The following is a 15,250-nucleotide window of genomic DNA, read 5'->3' as shown; positions in this document are numbered from 1 at the left end:
AACCCGAACCCGAGAAAAATAAATATAACTTAACGCCGGAAACGGCAAGAGTTGGAGTACAAATAGGGAAAGTTACATCCGGGTGTTACAAAGACGGCGTCACCACCAGAGCTTTGTGCAGGCGAATACTACTTTTGTCAGGATAGCTGGTACTAGCTGTCCCCCTTCAAATTAGCCCACCATTGTTGGCTCCCTTCCTGCTCGATATTTGGGAAGAGGACCAGGGCCTCTATAAATAGGACTAGCCACCCCCAGGGGAGGGAGACACCATCAGTGATGAGGAGAGAGAGAGAGAGGTTTAGGAGGTTGGAGATCGAATCAGTGGGAGATTGAGATCAACAACCGGGAAGAGAGAGAGAGAGAAGGTTGACTGAACTCCTCCTAGCAGTTCGTCCACCCCCCCCCCCCCAGCCAAGAACAGACTCTCGCGAGGCCGTTCTTCCTTGTATTGTTCATCACCATCAGCCCAAGAGGCAATTCACCATGCCACACACTAGAGTAGGGTATTACACCATAACGGTGGCCCGAACGAGTATAAACCCTGTGTCTCTCGTGTTGTTCTTTCCATAGCTTAGATCTTAGCGAGGCGGAGGGGTGCAGGTAGGTAGGAGGCGAAATCTCCGCGCGCACCCCAGTGTTCGAACCTCAAGGGTCTGCCGAAACCCGAAATCCGACAGAGAACTTGGCTGCTGTGTTGGTCCATCACCACCACAATAGCCAGCGCCCGTCGTTCCGTGGCTCCATTCCAGGGCACCTTCCGGCGTTGAATCGCAACCGAGAGAGCGGGCATTTCCTTCTTTGGAAGGACTACTTTGACACGACAAACCTGTTGTTCAAACATCAAAAATTTTGCCGCCGTTTCCATACAAGTAGGCATCTTTTCAACCATATTAGAGAGGGGGTGGTCGGCTATGATAACTATTTCGAGTGCAAAGAGGATGCCGTTGGAAAGATTGGTTCCTCCTCTTATCAGAAATGCACTACCGCCATCCGAACGCTTGCATACAGAGTGCCCGGTGATCTCATTGACGAGTACGCTCGTATGAGCGAGTCTACATGCCTAGACTCCCTGTATAAGTTCTGCAAGGCTGTTATTGCTGTGTTTGGCCCTGAGTACTTGAGAGAGCCGACTCCTGAAGATACAGCTCATTTGTTGGCGATGAATGCCAACAGGGGCTTCCCAGGGATGCTTGGCAATATAGACTGCATGCACTGGGAGTGGAAGAACCGCCCTTCTACTTGGCAAGGGCAGTATAAGGGCCATGTCAGGGCTTGCACTATCATACTTGTGGCCGTGGCGTCTCAAGATCTCTGGATCTTGCACTCTTTCTTTGGCATGGCCGGATCACACAATGATATCAACGTGCTTCAGCGCTCACCAGTGTTTGCTAGGCTTGCCGAAGGCAACAGCCCACCGGTGAAATTTAATATCAACGGCCACAACTACGACAAAGGATACTACCTGGGTGACGGTATCTATCCCCAGTGGACCACTATTGTGAAGACTATCCCCAACCCTGTCGGAGAGAAGAGGAAAAGATTTGCTCAAGAGCAAGAGAGTGCTAGGAAGGACGTCGAGCATGCCTTTGGTGTTTTGCAATCTCGATGGGGCATCGCTCGGTATCCTGCTAATATTTGGGGCACGCAGAAACTATGGGAGGTGATGACTGCTTGTGTGATATGCACAATATGATCATAGAAGATGAGCGCCCAGAACGTCTCTACGATCAAGGGTTTCAGTATCAAGGTGAGAATGTTGTGCCTAAGCATGGAGGAGCGGCAACGTTTGAACAGTTCATCTAATTTCATCATGACTTGCGTGATTAGAAAACTCACATGCAATTGCAAAATGATTTGATTGAGCATATGTGGGCTCATGTTGATAACCAATAGATGTATCTTTTTTATTCAGCTTGTCAAACTATGTGAGACAATTTTACTTTTATTTGGCTTGTAAAACTATGTTATTTATGTAGTTGTGGACTATATGTTTGCTTGTGAAATAATGCAAAAGTTATGTGTGAAATAATGCAAAAGTTGTGCTATTTGTTGGAAAACGGCGGCTAGCCGACCACACCGGTATATATGGGTCGACATATTGGACGCACTAGTCCATTTAGGTCGCGCCCCGTTAGAGTTGCTCTAACCTACTCTTGGGCAATGGATATGAACGTTGTTACTTTGTATAAGCTATTCACACAGTTCTGAATCACCCCAGATGCTAAGACAGTCCATCTCCAGGAAATCAATTTCAACATCCCATTTCGCCCGCCCGCCCGCAGAAGTCCTGGTTACTGCCACATGTTTTTCAGGTGTTATATGTAGCACCTAGCGCATTAACAATCGATTATACGACCCCATACTAGCCAATCTTCACGAACCGAGTTACAGTACACTGGCATTATGAACCTCCCACACAATTTGACTGGACTACTTGGTGATTTGAAATCAAGTTAACAAACATATCACACCTTTTGGTTGCCATAGTTAACCGGGAATATGAATTTTAGATTCATAGACGATAACACCAACAGCCCAGAGACAGTTTAACATAAAGGTCTGCATCAAATTCAGCAAGTACAACAAAATACATCCATTTTTCTGTTCTAGCACCCACGCTGAGAAAAAAGAAGAAACGGCGCAAATTTTTAGCATGACTACTTGACCGAGCGTAAGCACACAAGATCACTCTTCCATTGCATCACCATCAGCAACCTCTGGCTTCAGCTTCAGCTGCGTGATCTTTGTAGACAATACCTCTGCAAACAAGAGAAGGGATATCAAAAACTTCACATCGCTCAAGCATCACTATGTATGTAGCCTGTGACATTAATCAGTCACTTACCGGTATGCCCCTTGTTGAAGCTGTATCCCTTCGAGCTGACAAAAGTCCTTGGGTTTGGTAACTCGTGGTTTCTCAAGTACTCTGTGTTCCCCTGGAATTATTAACAAGAAACTAGATTAGCAAAGCAGTGAGGCTAAAAAATGCACACTATTAGTTCCAACTAAACTAATAATAGTATATATTCCAGCACTTTAATCAATGCTAATGCATTCAACTAGTACTTTCTGAATACAATAGGTAGCGACACCTGCCCTTAATTAACGAAACAACTGCGTATCCCTGCTAGTTATATACCCTGTCATCTTATAATTTTCCCAAAAACTCTAGCGCATGGTAGAAGAAACTATGCAGTGGCATAGATAATTATGTTGAGAATTTGACTTACTACTCCATCCTTTCCTAAATATAAGTCTTTTTAGAGATTAAACATGGACTACATACGGAGCAAAATGAGTGAATCTACACCCTAAACTACGTCTATATACATCCGTATGTAGTCGATACTGAAATCTCTAAAAAGACTTATATTTAGGAACAGAGGGAGTAGAATTTACAACGAGAAATGTATGTCAGCCATGTGCAATGAAGGACCAAAACAGGAAATACTCCCTCCGTTCCTAAATATAAGTCTTTTTAGAGATTACACTATAGACTACATACGGAGCAAAATGAATGAATCTACACTCTAAACTATGTATATATACATCCGTATGTAGTTTGTAGTGAAATCTTTAAAAAGACTTGTATTTAGGAACGGAGGGAGTATTTTGGCCGTGTTTGCAAACACTTATAGTGTTTGTCATCTCAGGTAACAGAACAAAAGTTACATAATTACATACCTTGGTTATCACACAAACATCCACGTTGCTGCCACTTCCCAAGTCATTGAAGATACCAGCACGGATTGCCTCAGCTACAAGTGCAATTCCCTCCTCCCTCTGCAGGATAAAGTAATCGGTTAGTACATATTGTAACAAAAAATGATACACAAAGAACAAGCACTGTGATCTGCTAAAGCAAAGTCACCACCCGTGCAATACCAAGATATCCACATAGTCAAGTGCATGAACTGTTGCGTTTGTTCACTTACTGTGAGGCCTTCTCTGTACTTCGACTCAAACACTGACATTGCAGCAAGGGATCCAGAACCCATCGTGGCAAAAGGAAGAGTATCGGTGGAGCCATGCGGATAAACCTGGGGATTCAAAAGTTATCAAAACTAGCCTGAATTTCTCTTATCAGAAGACCATCAAACAATTATACTCAGTTACTCACAGTGTGTAGATGTGGTCCAGTGACATCTACTCCGCCAAGAACGAGAGCAGCACTGACATGACCTTGGTAGTTAAAAAGATGTGTCTTCAGTAGTGTAAGAGCGGTTACAACTCTTGACTCACGGCTAGTAGCATAACGGTGAAGTTGTAGCTGGGAGCTGACCATATCTGGAGTAAAAGCACATATCATGACGTTTGTGTGATAGATTCTGAGAAAAATACGAGTAAACAAATGAAGATTGATTTGGTTTCTTTCTGTCAGTAACTTCTTTCTTACCTGTCACAGCCTCTGTGTCAGCAGCAGTTCCAGCACCGCAGCAATATATGTTTGGTGCCATAAAATGAATTTTCTCGCAGTTCTTATCAGCAACTATAGGACCCTCGGTTGCCCTTGTGTCTGCCCCAAGAACAACTCCATCCTAGATACAAAACATGGTTCATCAACCCCTTATTTTCAGTAATTTATTCATGGAGAAACCACAAAATGATGCCAGATTGAAGCCATATGGCTTGATTCTCCATCCATTGTCAGTTAGAAAGAACTACTGCGAGGGTCAGAGATTGGCATGCAAGCATCCATTAATTTTTGGCAAAACATACTCACTTACTCAAACGAAAATTTACCAGACAGAACATGGGAATGTGCTGCAACATAAGGTAAACAGATAATCTGAAGTAATTTCTCCCAGAGTCCGTCTAATTTGCAAAGAGTGTTGTCGTCAAGAAAATCTTAAGCGGTAGCTGGTAACATCACATACTAAACTGCCCCTCTGTTTCCAGCTTCAAAAGCGAGTAAGTGGAGAAGAGCAGTGGCTCACCGCAAACACGAGGCCGACGATGGTAGTCCCGGTCTTCCTGAACCCGGGCATCTTGAGGCCATTCTTCTCCAGCATGGCGTTCCTGCGGCACAGGTCGAAGCTGAAGCCGCCCTTGGTAGGGAGTTCCGTCGATCCGGCCATCCTGTGCCCACGCACACCACCAAACAGAAAACAAATCAAGATCGCGCCGAACCAGCCCCACCGAATCACCAGCAACCCGCGCCGTATCCCCGCTCCCCTGACCTAGGTGTCACACTACCGCCACAGTCGTCCCCGATCTAGCGCGCAACGGCCGAAACGAGACTAATCGGGAGGGGAAATCGCGACCGCGGAAACCCTAGAAACCCTTCTCGCGGCGATCTATTTGCGGCGGCGCAAGGGCGAACTGAGCTCGCAGAAGCGCACGTACTGAGCGATCGAGTGGCGGCAGCATCGGGGGCGGGGTCGTACCTGATCTCGGATCGTGAGTGAGTCGGAGGTGAGGAGGGGGGGCAGCTTGCTTCGTGTTCCTGTGCTTCGAGTTTCTTTTTGCGCTTCGGTAGGGGTATTTTCAGGAGTTGGAGTTGGATTGGGGGAGAAGAAAGGAAGGGACGGCGGCGCCAATATTCGTGCTGGGCTGGATGGAGATGGAATTGTTATCGGAGTAATAAATGTCCGGCCCATGTAATGTCGGCCTAATGGACTGTCGCACGTGGGCCTTTATGAGAGGGCGGTAGTTTGTTTTTTAGAGATAAGAGAGTGCGGTAGTAAGCGAAATCACTAATTAAGGAGTACTCGTTGCAAAGAACACTCCACTTTCCCAGGTCGCGACAAATGACGCACATGCAGCGCGCCACTTGTCGCAACCTGGAAGTTTTCCCTTTTTTCGTAGATCTGTTTATTCAAAACGTTTTATCTCTTAAACCGTGCGTTCAAATCTTGAACCGTTTTCACCGTTGAATTCCTCGCGTCGAGATCTTCAAAACTAGATCCCATGTTGATAGGTTTTGACGAACTTTTTTTTCACGAAAAAGCCGGATGAAAAAAACCGGGCGAAAAACCGGACCGGAAGCATGGTTTTTTTCCCTTTCCGAAAGAGGCACGTCCGTGCCTCTCGCGAAATCACAACCGTGTCTTTCGTGGAAGCAAAACCGTGACCCTCGTGGAAGTAAAAAAATTAAAAAACGCGTTTTTTTTCGTTTCCGAGAGGCACGGCCGTGACTCTCGCGAAAGCACAACCGTGACTCTCGCGAAAGAAAACAAACAGAAAACGCGTATTTTTTCCCTTTCTGAGAGGCACGGCCGTGACTTTCGCGAAAGCACAACCGTGCCTCTCGCGGAAGCAAAACCGTGACTCTCCTGAAAGAAAAAAAAATGCGTTTTGTTTTTCCCTTTTCAAGAGGCACGGCCGTGATGTAACATCCCAAATTTTCAATTTGGAATGTTATACATTAGGTCATCATGCATATCATATTTTATTTTGCTTTTGGTTTTGATCCTAGAAAATCCTAATCAGCTCAAGGACCCACGGAGAGAGTTGGGGATTTCGTTATTTACATATTTGAGTTTTCTCAAATTATGTAAACAGGATCATTTGATTTTATTTATTTTATCATCAATTATTGCTATTACAAAAAAAATGAGAGAGGGAATAAAATGACTTTCCCAAAATATAGGGATATTGAGGATTTAATAAAAAAATCAAATAAGATTTATGTCGGAGTTTTTCGGTATTTTATTTGAATTTAGGAAAATGCGCATTTTTCAAAGTTGTAGTTTGGGCCCAGATAGATGTTCACTTTATCGGGCTTGATTTTAGAAACCCGGCAAAATTTATTTCGTGATTTTTGGAGTCCGTTTAGTATTTCTTTTTATTTTTCTTCCGAGCGGAATTATAAAAAAAATGGGAACCGACTCCGGGCCGTACCCGGCCAGGAAACCGCCGGCCGGGGGGGGGGGGGGGCTTTATAAGCCGCCGCCCCGGGCCGAGAGAGCCAGCCCACCCCGCCGCCGAAACCCTAGCTAGCAGCCGCCCTAGCCGCCGCCCTAGCCGTCGTCGCCGCCGCCGGAGCGCGCGCCTTTCGAGGTTCACCGCCGCCTCGTTTTTCGTGCAGTTTTTTTTAGAAAAAAAAATTATGTTCGTCGTTTTTCTTTTTCGTCGGATTTTCCGCGGTTATTTTCTGATCGCGATTTCTGATCCGATTTTCGTTTTAGTATAACTTTTCGCTCGTTTATCGGAATCAGGCGATTCAAGCGCCTGGAGTTTCGTCTCGAAACCCTCTTTCCGAATAATCAACTTAAACAAGTTTTTGCTACTGTAAAATTTGCCCTAGATCCAGATTATTAGAACGAAGTTGTTTTCTTTCGCCGTTTGATTTCTTTTGCTTCGTTCGATTTGATTCTTTTTGCAAACCAGGATTCTTAAGTTGAACTTTCTGGTTAGATCTTCTATTTGTGTTTACCTGTGCATTAGATGAGTACTTATTGCCCTAGATCCAGATTACTAGAACGAAGTTGTTTTCTTTCGCCGTTTGATTTCTTTTGCTTCGTTCGATTTGATTCTTTTTGCAAACCAGGATTCTTAAGTTGAACTTTCTGGTTAGATCTTCTATTTGTGTTTACCTGTGCATTAGATGAGTACTTATTGTATGATTGTTGTTTGTCTGTGATAGAATACTCGGAGTGTGCCGCCTGTTACGTTGAATCTCTAGGTTTCGCGGATCATCAGCAAGGCAAGTAACACTTTGATCATACCTTTTCTACAACCCAGTTTTATTGCATTAGATCAATCCTCACACACTGCATGATTAGGATCTGATTAAATTATGGGATGGGAAGTAGATGAGGTAGTACCTATTACCTGTTATTATCAAACCTTTGGGAGTTACTTCTACGTTTGCTTATTATGCCATGCTATGCTAGTAGACATGGATTGGGTGAGTGATATCCATGACAGATGTGAGATTGTTAATTAATGATTTATCTAAGGTGGCAACCTAATACACATCTGGGTGGATTGAGGCACCTGGGGTTTCCAGGACTTGCCTGTTTTTATTGGACCGCCACCCAGACTCAAAGGGATCATGAGATTATTCATACTAGAAACTTTCGTGTGCAACCACAAGCCATTATGGGCTCTGGCATAGTTGACTAAGTTGTGCGAACTCTTACAGTGGTAGACTAGCAGATGTAGGGGATGTAGGTGGTACGGTCTACCCGATCGTAAGGTGCTAGCGCTTCTGAAAGACTATGTCTCGGTCATCCGTCTTCTCAAACACCCTGTAGTGCGAGAAACCAAACGGAGGCGATCGAGTCTTGTGGGGAAAAGTGCGCAAACCTCTGCAGAGTGTAATAAACTAATCATGGTTAACCGTGTCCCCGGTTAAGGACAATCTTGAGTATCTAGTACCTGGATTTTCATGTGAATCTCAACATGTTACTCTAAATTAATTTTGATGGGTTTTAATGATGTTACTTAATTGGGATTGAGAATGCTGTCAACCATTCTCAATGTTTCACAACCACCATGATAGTAATAAATTTTATTCCTTTGAAGTAGGGAAAAACTGGCTTTATGCAAAAACTATAACCATAGAGCTTTCCACCAGCCAAATATGCATATAGTATAGCTGTTGCATTCCATTATTCTCTATGTGTTACCTTGCCAGCATATTCCATGTGCTGACCCGTTTTCGGGCTGCAACGTTAATGTTGCAGACTTTTCAGACGACGATTAAGGAGTTTTTAGGTCGTGGTTCTATACTCAGTGATGCCGTTGGAGTTGATGGACTCACTTATCTTCCAAGCCTTCTGCTGTTATCATCACTAGATGGCCTTAAGCCATATTTATTGTAATAAGTTCTCTTTTAAGACACTCGATGTAATAAGTGTGTGATCGCTACTCTGCTATAAATCCTCCGAGTACTGTGTGGTGTCAGCATTACTGATCCAGGGATGACACCGGAGCACAGAGATCGGACTGTTTGAGGTCTGGTCGCTACACGTGACTCTCGCGAAAGTACAATCGTGCCTCTCGCGGAAGCAAAACCGTGACTCTCGCGAAAGAAAAAAAAACAGAAAATGCGTTTTTTTTTCATTTCCGAAAGGCACGGCCGTGACTCTTGCTAAAGCACAACCGTGCCTCTCGCGGAAGAAAACCATGACTTTCGCGAAAGGAAAAAAAAGAACACGCGTTTTTTTGCGCAAAAAAAATTCGAATTTTTTTAATCGAAAAGCTAAGAAAGACCGGGAGAAAACTAAAACGGCGGGACAAACCGAAAAAAAAACCGTTTAAAAAGCCGAAAACACGTGCGGAAAAAAAAACAAAATCCGAAGGGAACGTCCAGAGCGCGACACGTGGCAAATGGCTGAGAGCGCGCCAAGTGACGCTGATCGTTGCGAGGCTCGCGAAGGAGCGCTCGTTAACTAGTTGCTCCCGGTAGTAAGCATTTGGTTTTTCTCGCGCCAGATTCTATTTGCTGTCCGCGTGCGTCGAATAGTCGCAGATTCCGAAATAACTAATTGAGGAGTACTTCTTCTAAAGATCACTTTCACCTTCCCAGACCGCAACAAGTAGCGTGTTGTATGTGCGCCACTTATTGCAACATGGGAATTTTCCCTTTTTTCGTAGATTCGTTTATTCAAAACGTTTTACCTCTTAAATCGTGTGTTCAAATCTCCCTAAGACCATGTCTCTCGCAGAAGCAAAAACGTGCATTTCACGGAAGTAAATCCATGCATCTCGCGAAAACGAAAAGAAAAAGGAAACAGGTTTTTTTGCGCAAAAAAATTGAATTTTTTTTTGTCCAAAAGCTAAAAAAGACGGGTGAAAAATCAAAATGCCAAAAAAACCCAAAAAAAACCATCTAACCACCCCAAGTGACCCTTGGGAGGCTCCGGAATGAATGCTCCTATATTAGTTGCTCTCCGCAGCTTCGCTTCAATGAGCGACGCGACATGGGCCGACCCATTTCGAGCGAGCAACTGGTTTCTGAACCTGTTTTTTCCCCTATTTTGTTTATTTACTATTTTTCTGGTTTTCTTCATGCTTTTTTATTTTCTGTTTCATTTTACCTTTCCTTTGCTTTCTCCTTTTTTCATAAATGTAAAAATTTCAAAAAATTACCAGAATTTAAAATTTTAGAAAATGTTCAAAATTTAAAATGTTTTCACATTTTCAGAAATTGTTCATGTGTTCACGAAATGGGTCACCGTGTTGGAGTTGCTTAAAAGCACAATACAGATCAAAATAGAAAATAGGCTATTAAAATGATCAGACCATTTATTTAATACATCAATGAACCACAACCAATATATCTTACTAATCAAATTTCAGACATCAGACACTAAAGAAAAACTAAATTAGCAACATATGCCATAATGTAAAATGGACCTTTTATTTCAAGTGAAAAAACTTATTTCATTTCCCATAAAAAAGCCTTTCTAGCAAACTTCCTAAAATGAGATTGTGGGTTCGAATGAATTGAACACGCATGTGACGTTTTTTTTTTGCAAGGAAACACACAAATGACATTGGTGGTGCACTTGCACGCGCCATTTACTCCTTGTGTTTAATGGCACATCTCCTTTGTAGGTTATCTACAAGTCTACGTACCGGGTCCGTACATGGTTTTACTAATAGAAACACAAAAATGCTACACTTACGGGCAATATACTGATGAATCTTACGGACTGCTCCCCACTAACCAATCCCACTCCCCCGCTGATTTCAAGGGTGGGTCTCGCTGCCGCCAGTTTCCATTTAAACATTGCCAGCTCAGTCCGTAGCTTACTTCCCGTGCCTTCTGTCCTTAAGTCTAGCAAAGTCCATAGAAACACTCTATGTGGGGAAAAAAAATAATGTAAGAGTTCTGTTGTTGGTTCTTTGGCTAGAAAGAAGAACCTCATAGTATAGCTTGGTTGCCCTGCAAGAATTTCATAAGAAAAATGTATTCCTTTATACGAAATTATTCCACTCATGTAGCCAGAAAAGTACTCCCTCTGTAAAGAAATATAAGAGTGTTTAGATATCTACTTATATTTTTTTACAGAGTGAGTATTATTGTAGTTTAAATCATCCCGATCCCTTAGATTCATGTAGAAATTGAGTCCCATAAAATCCTTTAAAGTTTTGAGTTTAAATGTGGTTGAAAATACCCGTGATTTTAAAAAATGTAAAGGGGAATTTGGCATGAAAATGTTTTTGTTCTTAATTAGCAAAAGAAGGACTACGTTGCCTCGGACTGGAGAAATTTTGATGCAAAGTACCTCGCGTTTTGTTCTAGAATTTGTAGAAAAAGGGAATGTGTTTATAGGAAACTAGTCCATTCTCTTTCCTTTTTATTTTTATTGGCGCAACTAATCCATTCCTATAGCGCCAAAAGTAGTACTCCCTCTGTAACTTAATATAAGAGCGTTTAGACTAGTACTTTAGTGATCTAAACGCTTTTATATTAGTTTACAGAGAGAGTATATGAGAAATTCCTGTATAATTTCATTTCAATTCTTCAGATCCCTATAAAATTCTTGTAGAACGTCGCATAAAATCCGTACTTCATATTTTTACTTCCTTTCACATGGTTGAAAAAGAAAATCCTTACTTGAGAGTTTAGAATTTCAAAAATATTTTGGCGCAGGGATCCAGCCCCGTGAGCTCGTTGCTCGCTGGCGCGCAACATGCCCGGAACTGTGGGTGCAGGCATCACGAGAAACTATGGCGCTAGCATTCATGATAACCCAGTTCAGCAAGCAACATCGCTGTATAGTACATGGGCACTGACCAAGATTCCCCCCTCACAGAGGCAGCAACAGTGGTCGATAAAAGCCAAACTTAGCATTCCTGCGCCGTTCCAAAAATCAACACCTTACGAGTTACGACACTGCACTAGATACATGATCCTAACAGTGCAAGTCAGGCCTGCTCGATGATAGCAACATGACACGATGATAGCCAAGAGATCCGGGAAATTTATACAGATCGATAGCAGAAAGTCTAGCTAGCTTGCAAAAAGGATAGAAAACATTCCGATCGAGAGCGACATATGTGTTCTCCCTAAATAAATGGCTCAGCACTCGGCCGCTCCCCTCTTCCGGCTCACCGCCGCTCGTAGCTGCCAACAACAAGGAGCGACAATAAGCAAGATGAATCAGCTTGAAGGATGTGGAGAAAGCATCAGCATTTGCAGTTGTACTGACCGAGGACGCGTTCAGATCCGAGCTCCGCAGCACGCGCAGCCTCTTCGCGGTGGCGATGAACATGCTGCAACAACGTCCAGAGATCGTCGTCAGTAAGTTCAGAACAAGAGGACAAATTTGTTTGTTTTGCGACTGAGACAGAAATCTCTCGCTTGGTTTGTTCAAGGGGAAGATCGATCGAACTCACTTCCATGGCACGTCCCCGACCAGCATCTGGTCGCCCTCGTCGTCCTCGTACACCAGAGTGTACTCGCCGCTGCCGTCCAGCAGCCCCGTGATCGCCGCAGGCTTCTCCCCCGCGCAGGAGCTCTCGTCCCTTTGAGCTGCGGCGCGAGCAGAGCGGACAGAGCAAAGTTAGCCAATGATCGACCAAAGCGCACGCAGGCACGCAGTTTCGCTCGTGGAACGGAAGTGCCGGTTTGCGTGTGCACGTACCGGCGAGGAGGCCCTGGAAGAGGTGGTCGACGGCGTCGGCGAGCTTGCCGTAGCTGCCGTGCGCCTTAAGGTCCACCTTCCGGCCGATGGGGACGCCGTCCATGTTGATCTTCACGAACCGGCCCTTGTAGATGCTGCCATCAGCCTTGCCGCCCGCGCCGTGGCGTGGCTCGGCGGCCGGCGGTTTGGACGAGGAAGCGAGGTTCCGCCGGAAGGAGCGTACCGGAGGCCACCCCACGACCGGAGCGGCGGCCGCCGGCCTGCTGCACGTTCCAGAGACAAGTAGAACATGGATCAGTAAAATCTTTAATCATGTTCCACTTGCACACATTGGCATCTCCACTAGTAGTACAGGTAACAGATAAATTATGGAGCTGCTGCTAGTGGCAGTGACAGTTTCTTGGAAGAAAAGGTGAAATTGGCCCGACAAGCACAAGGAACAGCAAGGTAAAATCTCATATTTACTCCAGCAGGTTGGAGGAACTACTCTACTATACCAAGGAAAACCAAACCAAACTAAACCTTGGCTTGGAGCCGTTGCTTCTTCCCTTTGCTCCAGCACCAGCAGCACCACGGCGGCCTCCCTTCCCCTCCAAGCCTGAGACGAACAGCAAAAGGCAAAGCATGAAGCTTCGAAGAAAGAAGAGGAATTAAGGAGCAAGAAGCAAGCATGCATGGCGCAGGAGCTACCTTCTTGGCCTGGTGATCCGGAGAAGTAGCCAGGCAGGCCGAGGCTCAGCTCAAGCCCCCTCTCTTCCTCATCCTTCGACCCGTTCCAAGCCATCTTTCTCTCTCCCCCCCTCTCTCTTTCAACCCTCTTTTGAAGAACTGGTTGCTAGACAGACACAGCAGCCTCACAAGTCACAGGAGCCAGCTCTCTCTCTCCCTCTCTCTCTCTCTGTTGAGTCTGAAGCAGCAGGAAATGGGGAGCTATATATAGAGGGAGGACAAGCTGGTGCTGCGCCCGAGAAGCAGGCACAGACCGGAAAGGCCAAGCGAGGCTTGGAGAAGGGACAAGGATGGAGTACTACATTTCCACACACACACACTCTCTCTCTACTCTACAGAGTATCTGCACTCGATTGCTATCTCCACTCCTGATGCATCATTGCTCCTGCTCTGCCCCTCTCTCACACACACTCTCTCTCTCTGTAGCGGAGGAGAGAGAAGTATACGCCAACTCCTTCTGTCTTCGTATCTTTTTCATATGCTTCCATGAAAGATCACCTTTTGAAAATTCTGGCAGCCTTACTCTCTCTCTCTCTTCTCTTGCATGCATTGCCTTTTCCACTCTCTCTCTAGCGATGCAGTAAAGGAGCTGTAGGTGTGCAGTGCAGAGACGGGAATAAGCCAGGGAGGGATTCCAGGGCTGCGACAGAGCCCGGGAAAGGCAACGGGAGAAAGCATCTACGCTGCTCGCGCAGGAGGGCGCAGCAAGCAAAGCCAGCCAAGCACACAGACAAATCACACCCAATGCCCTCTGCCCCTCTCTCTCATCTTCAATTCTTGTCATAAGTTTTATGAGTTAAAAAAATACATGTTCCTAACCGTTTTGGGACGACCATTCTTCTACGGAGCATAGATGCATTTGGCAAGATAGTAGCCCGTCGTATACTCATGATCATTGACAAAATAGTTGCAAGATGGAGCTTCTCCGGCAACAAGTCTTTTGAACAATGGTTATCTCTAAAGGAAATTAAGGTCACTATAAGAGCCAAGCAATCCAAGGTATGAATGCCAAAATCCATAGATCCGCTGATGCAACTTGTTGAGTATATTGATTATTAGGAAAGACGAGATAGACTAGGATTTGTTCTGGCTTATCTTGCACTTCAAATTAATCATTGTACTTATATATATATATATAGAGAGAGAAGCACTATTCTGATCCTGGGATCAGAATAGTTATTCGGATCACAGCTCGCCTTATAAGGAGGCGCGTAGGGATCAGAATAGTTATTCGGATCACAGCTCGCCTTATAAGGAGGCGCGTAGATCTTTCTGAACTCCACGAACTACCCCACCAGTCCCGGCTAAAAAAAAATCGGCCACGAGGCCACAACCACGACCCCCCCACCTCCCTCCGATCCCATCGTCGCCGATATCGCCATGGATCCACTCGCCCCGGCCTGGACTCTCCGTCGCCGGAGCCCCACTCGCCGCCGGCCCCGCCAACTGCGCGAGCCGCCCCCCTTAGCCCGGCCGTCACTCCCTGACGTCGACCCAGACGCATCTCCTGCCCCCTCGATCCATCCCCTTCCCCCTGACTCCCTCCCCTCCATAGCACCGCCGACCTCCCTCCACTGCGCCGCCAGGCTTCCTCCACTGCGCCACCGGCCTGCCTCCACCGTGCCCCCAGCTTCCCTGAGCCAAACGCGGCACCCACCACCACCAGGCGACCCCGCCGCCGCTCCTCCCTCAGCCGGTGACACCGCCGCCGCCCATCCCCAAGCAGGCGCCTCCGCGTCCGGCCCGGCCCTAGCCACAGACGCGTTGCAACCCCGACCCCAACCGGCGACACACCACACCCCGCCTCCAACAGATCGGGAGACATCGCCGCACCACCTCCCGAAGCACGTCGGGGGTCGTCGGATCTGGCAAGATCCTTCACCGCTCTTTACTCGCCGGTGACCACTTTCCATTTTCTTGGAATTGAAGTTCAGGTACAACAGAGGAAGAAAACTTCAGATAGTTCTTGCATATAA

At 45.6% G+C, this 15,250-nt stretch overlaps 3 protein-coding genes across 4 annotated transcripts; 1 reads left to right on the top strand and 2 right to left on the bottom strand.

Annotated features, from left to right (window-relative positions):
- The first annotated feature begins 1,042 nt into the window (after window positions 1–1,042).
- LOC147990413 (uncharacterized) lies at window positions 1,043–1,693 on the top strand. Its single transcript, XM_087538213.1, has one exon. It carries the CDS (start codon window positions 1,043–1,045, stop codon window positions 1,691–1,693), a length of 651 nt encoding a protein of 216 aa, XP_087394339.1.
- Window positions 1,694–2,487: 794 nt separating this feature from the next.
- On the bottom strand, window positions 2,488–5,545 carry LOC125551644 (proteasome subunit beta type-7-B). Its single transcript, XM_048714918.2, has 8 exons — window positions 5,388–5,545; window positions 4,938–5,079; window positions 4,397–4,538; window positions 4,121–4,287; window positions 3,936–4,040; window positions 3,685–3,783; window positions 2,846–2,936; window positions 2,488–2,759 (listed from the first exon to the last, which is right to left on the bottom strand). The coding sequence occupies exons 2-8, from the start codon at window positions 5,076–5,078 to the stop codon at window positions 2,686–2,688; spliced, it is 819 nt and encodes a 272-aa protein (XP_048570875.1). The 5' UTR covers window position 5,079; window positions 5,388–5,545; the 3' UTR covers window positions 2,488–2,685.
- A 6,184-nt stretch (window positions 5,546–11,729) lies between these two features.
- Window positions 11,730–13,556, bottom strand: LOC125518313 (auxin-responsive protein IAA16-like). Of its 2 annotated transcripts, none has more exons than XM_048683257.2 (6): window positions 13,236–13,556; window positions 13,068–13,143; window positions 12,546–12,805; window positions 12,298–12,433; window positions 12,111–12,174; window positions 11,730–12,025 (listed from the first exon to the last, which is right to left on the bottom strand). In XM_048683257.2, the coding sequence occupies exons 1-6, from the start codon at window positions 13,327–13,329 to the stop codon at window positions 11,981–11,983; spliced, it is 675 nt and encodes a 224-aa protein (XP_048539214.1). In that variant the 5' UTR covers window positions 13,330–13,556; the 3' UTR covers window positions 11,730–11,980. The 2 variants fall into 2 exon arrangements, with proteins under 2 accessions (XP_048539214.1, XP_048539176.1); XM_048683219.2 differs by having other exon boundaries at window positions 12,546–12,808; window positions 13,236–13,547.
- Between the last annotated feature and the right edge of the window lie 1,694 nt (window positions 13,557–15,250).

Source organism: Triticum urartu, chromosome 1A (genome assembly GCF_056163025.1).
Source record: "Triticum urartu cultivar PI428250 chromosome 1A, HENAU_Tu73, whole genome shotgun sequence".
Classification (NCBI taxonomy): domain Eukaryota; kingdom Viridiplantae; phylum Streptophyta; class Magnoliopsida; order Poales; family Poaceae; genus Triticum; species Triticum urartu.
This window is presented reverse-complemented; position numbering and strand designations above follow the sequence as displayed.

What these genes read in the sequence shown, in the direction of transcription:
- LOC125518313 (XM_048683219.2), bottom strand. Translation starts at nt 13,329, where the DNA reads ATGGCTTGGAACGGGTCGAAGGATGAGGAAGAGAGGGGGCTTGAGCTG. An exon ending in AGCAACGGCTCCAAGCCAAG is followed by an intron (nt 12,809 to 13,067) that starts GTTTAGTTTGGT and finishes TGGAACGTGCAG; the next exon opens with CAGGCCGGCGGCCGCCGCTC. An exon ending in CGGATCTGAACGCGTCCTCG is followed by an intron (nt 12,026 to 12,110) that starts GTCAGTACAACT and finishes TGTTGTTGGCAG; the next exon opens with CTACGAGCGGCGGTGAGCCG.
- LOC147990413 (XM_087538213.1), top strand. Translation starts at nt 1,043, where the DNA reads ATGAGCGAGTCTACATGCCTAGACTCCCTGTATAAGTTCTGCAAGGCT.
- LOC125551644 (XM_048714918.2), bottom strand. Translation starts at nt 5,078, where the DNA reads ATGGCCGGATCGACGGAACTCCCTACCAAGGGCGGCTTCAGCTTCGAC. An exon ending in CTGGACCACATCTACACACT is followed by an intron (nt 4,041 to 4,120) that starts GTGAGTAACTGA and finishes TTGAATCCCCAG; the next exon opens with GTTTATCCGCATGGCTCCAC. An exon ending in CTTCAACAAGGGGCATACCG is followed by an intron (nt 2,760 to 2,845) that starts GTAAGTGACTGA and finishes TCTTGTTTGCAG; the next exon opens with AGGTATTGTCTACAAAGATC.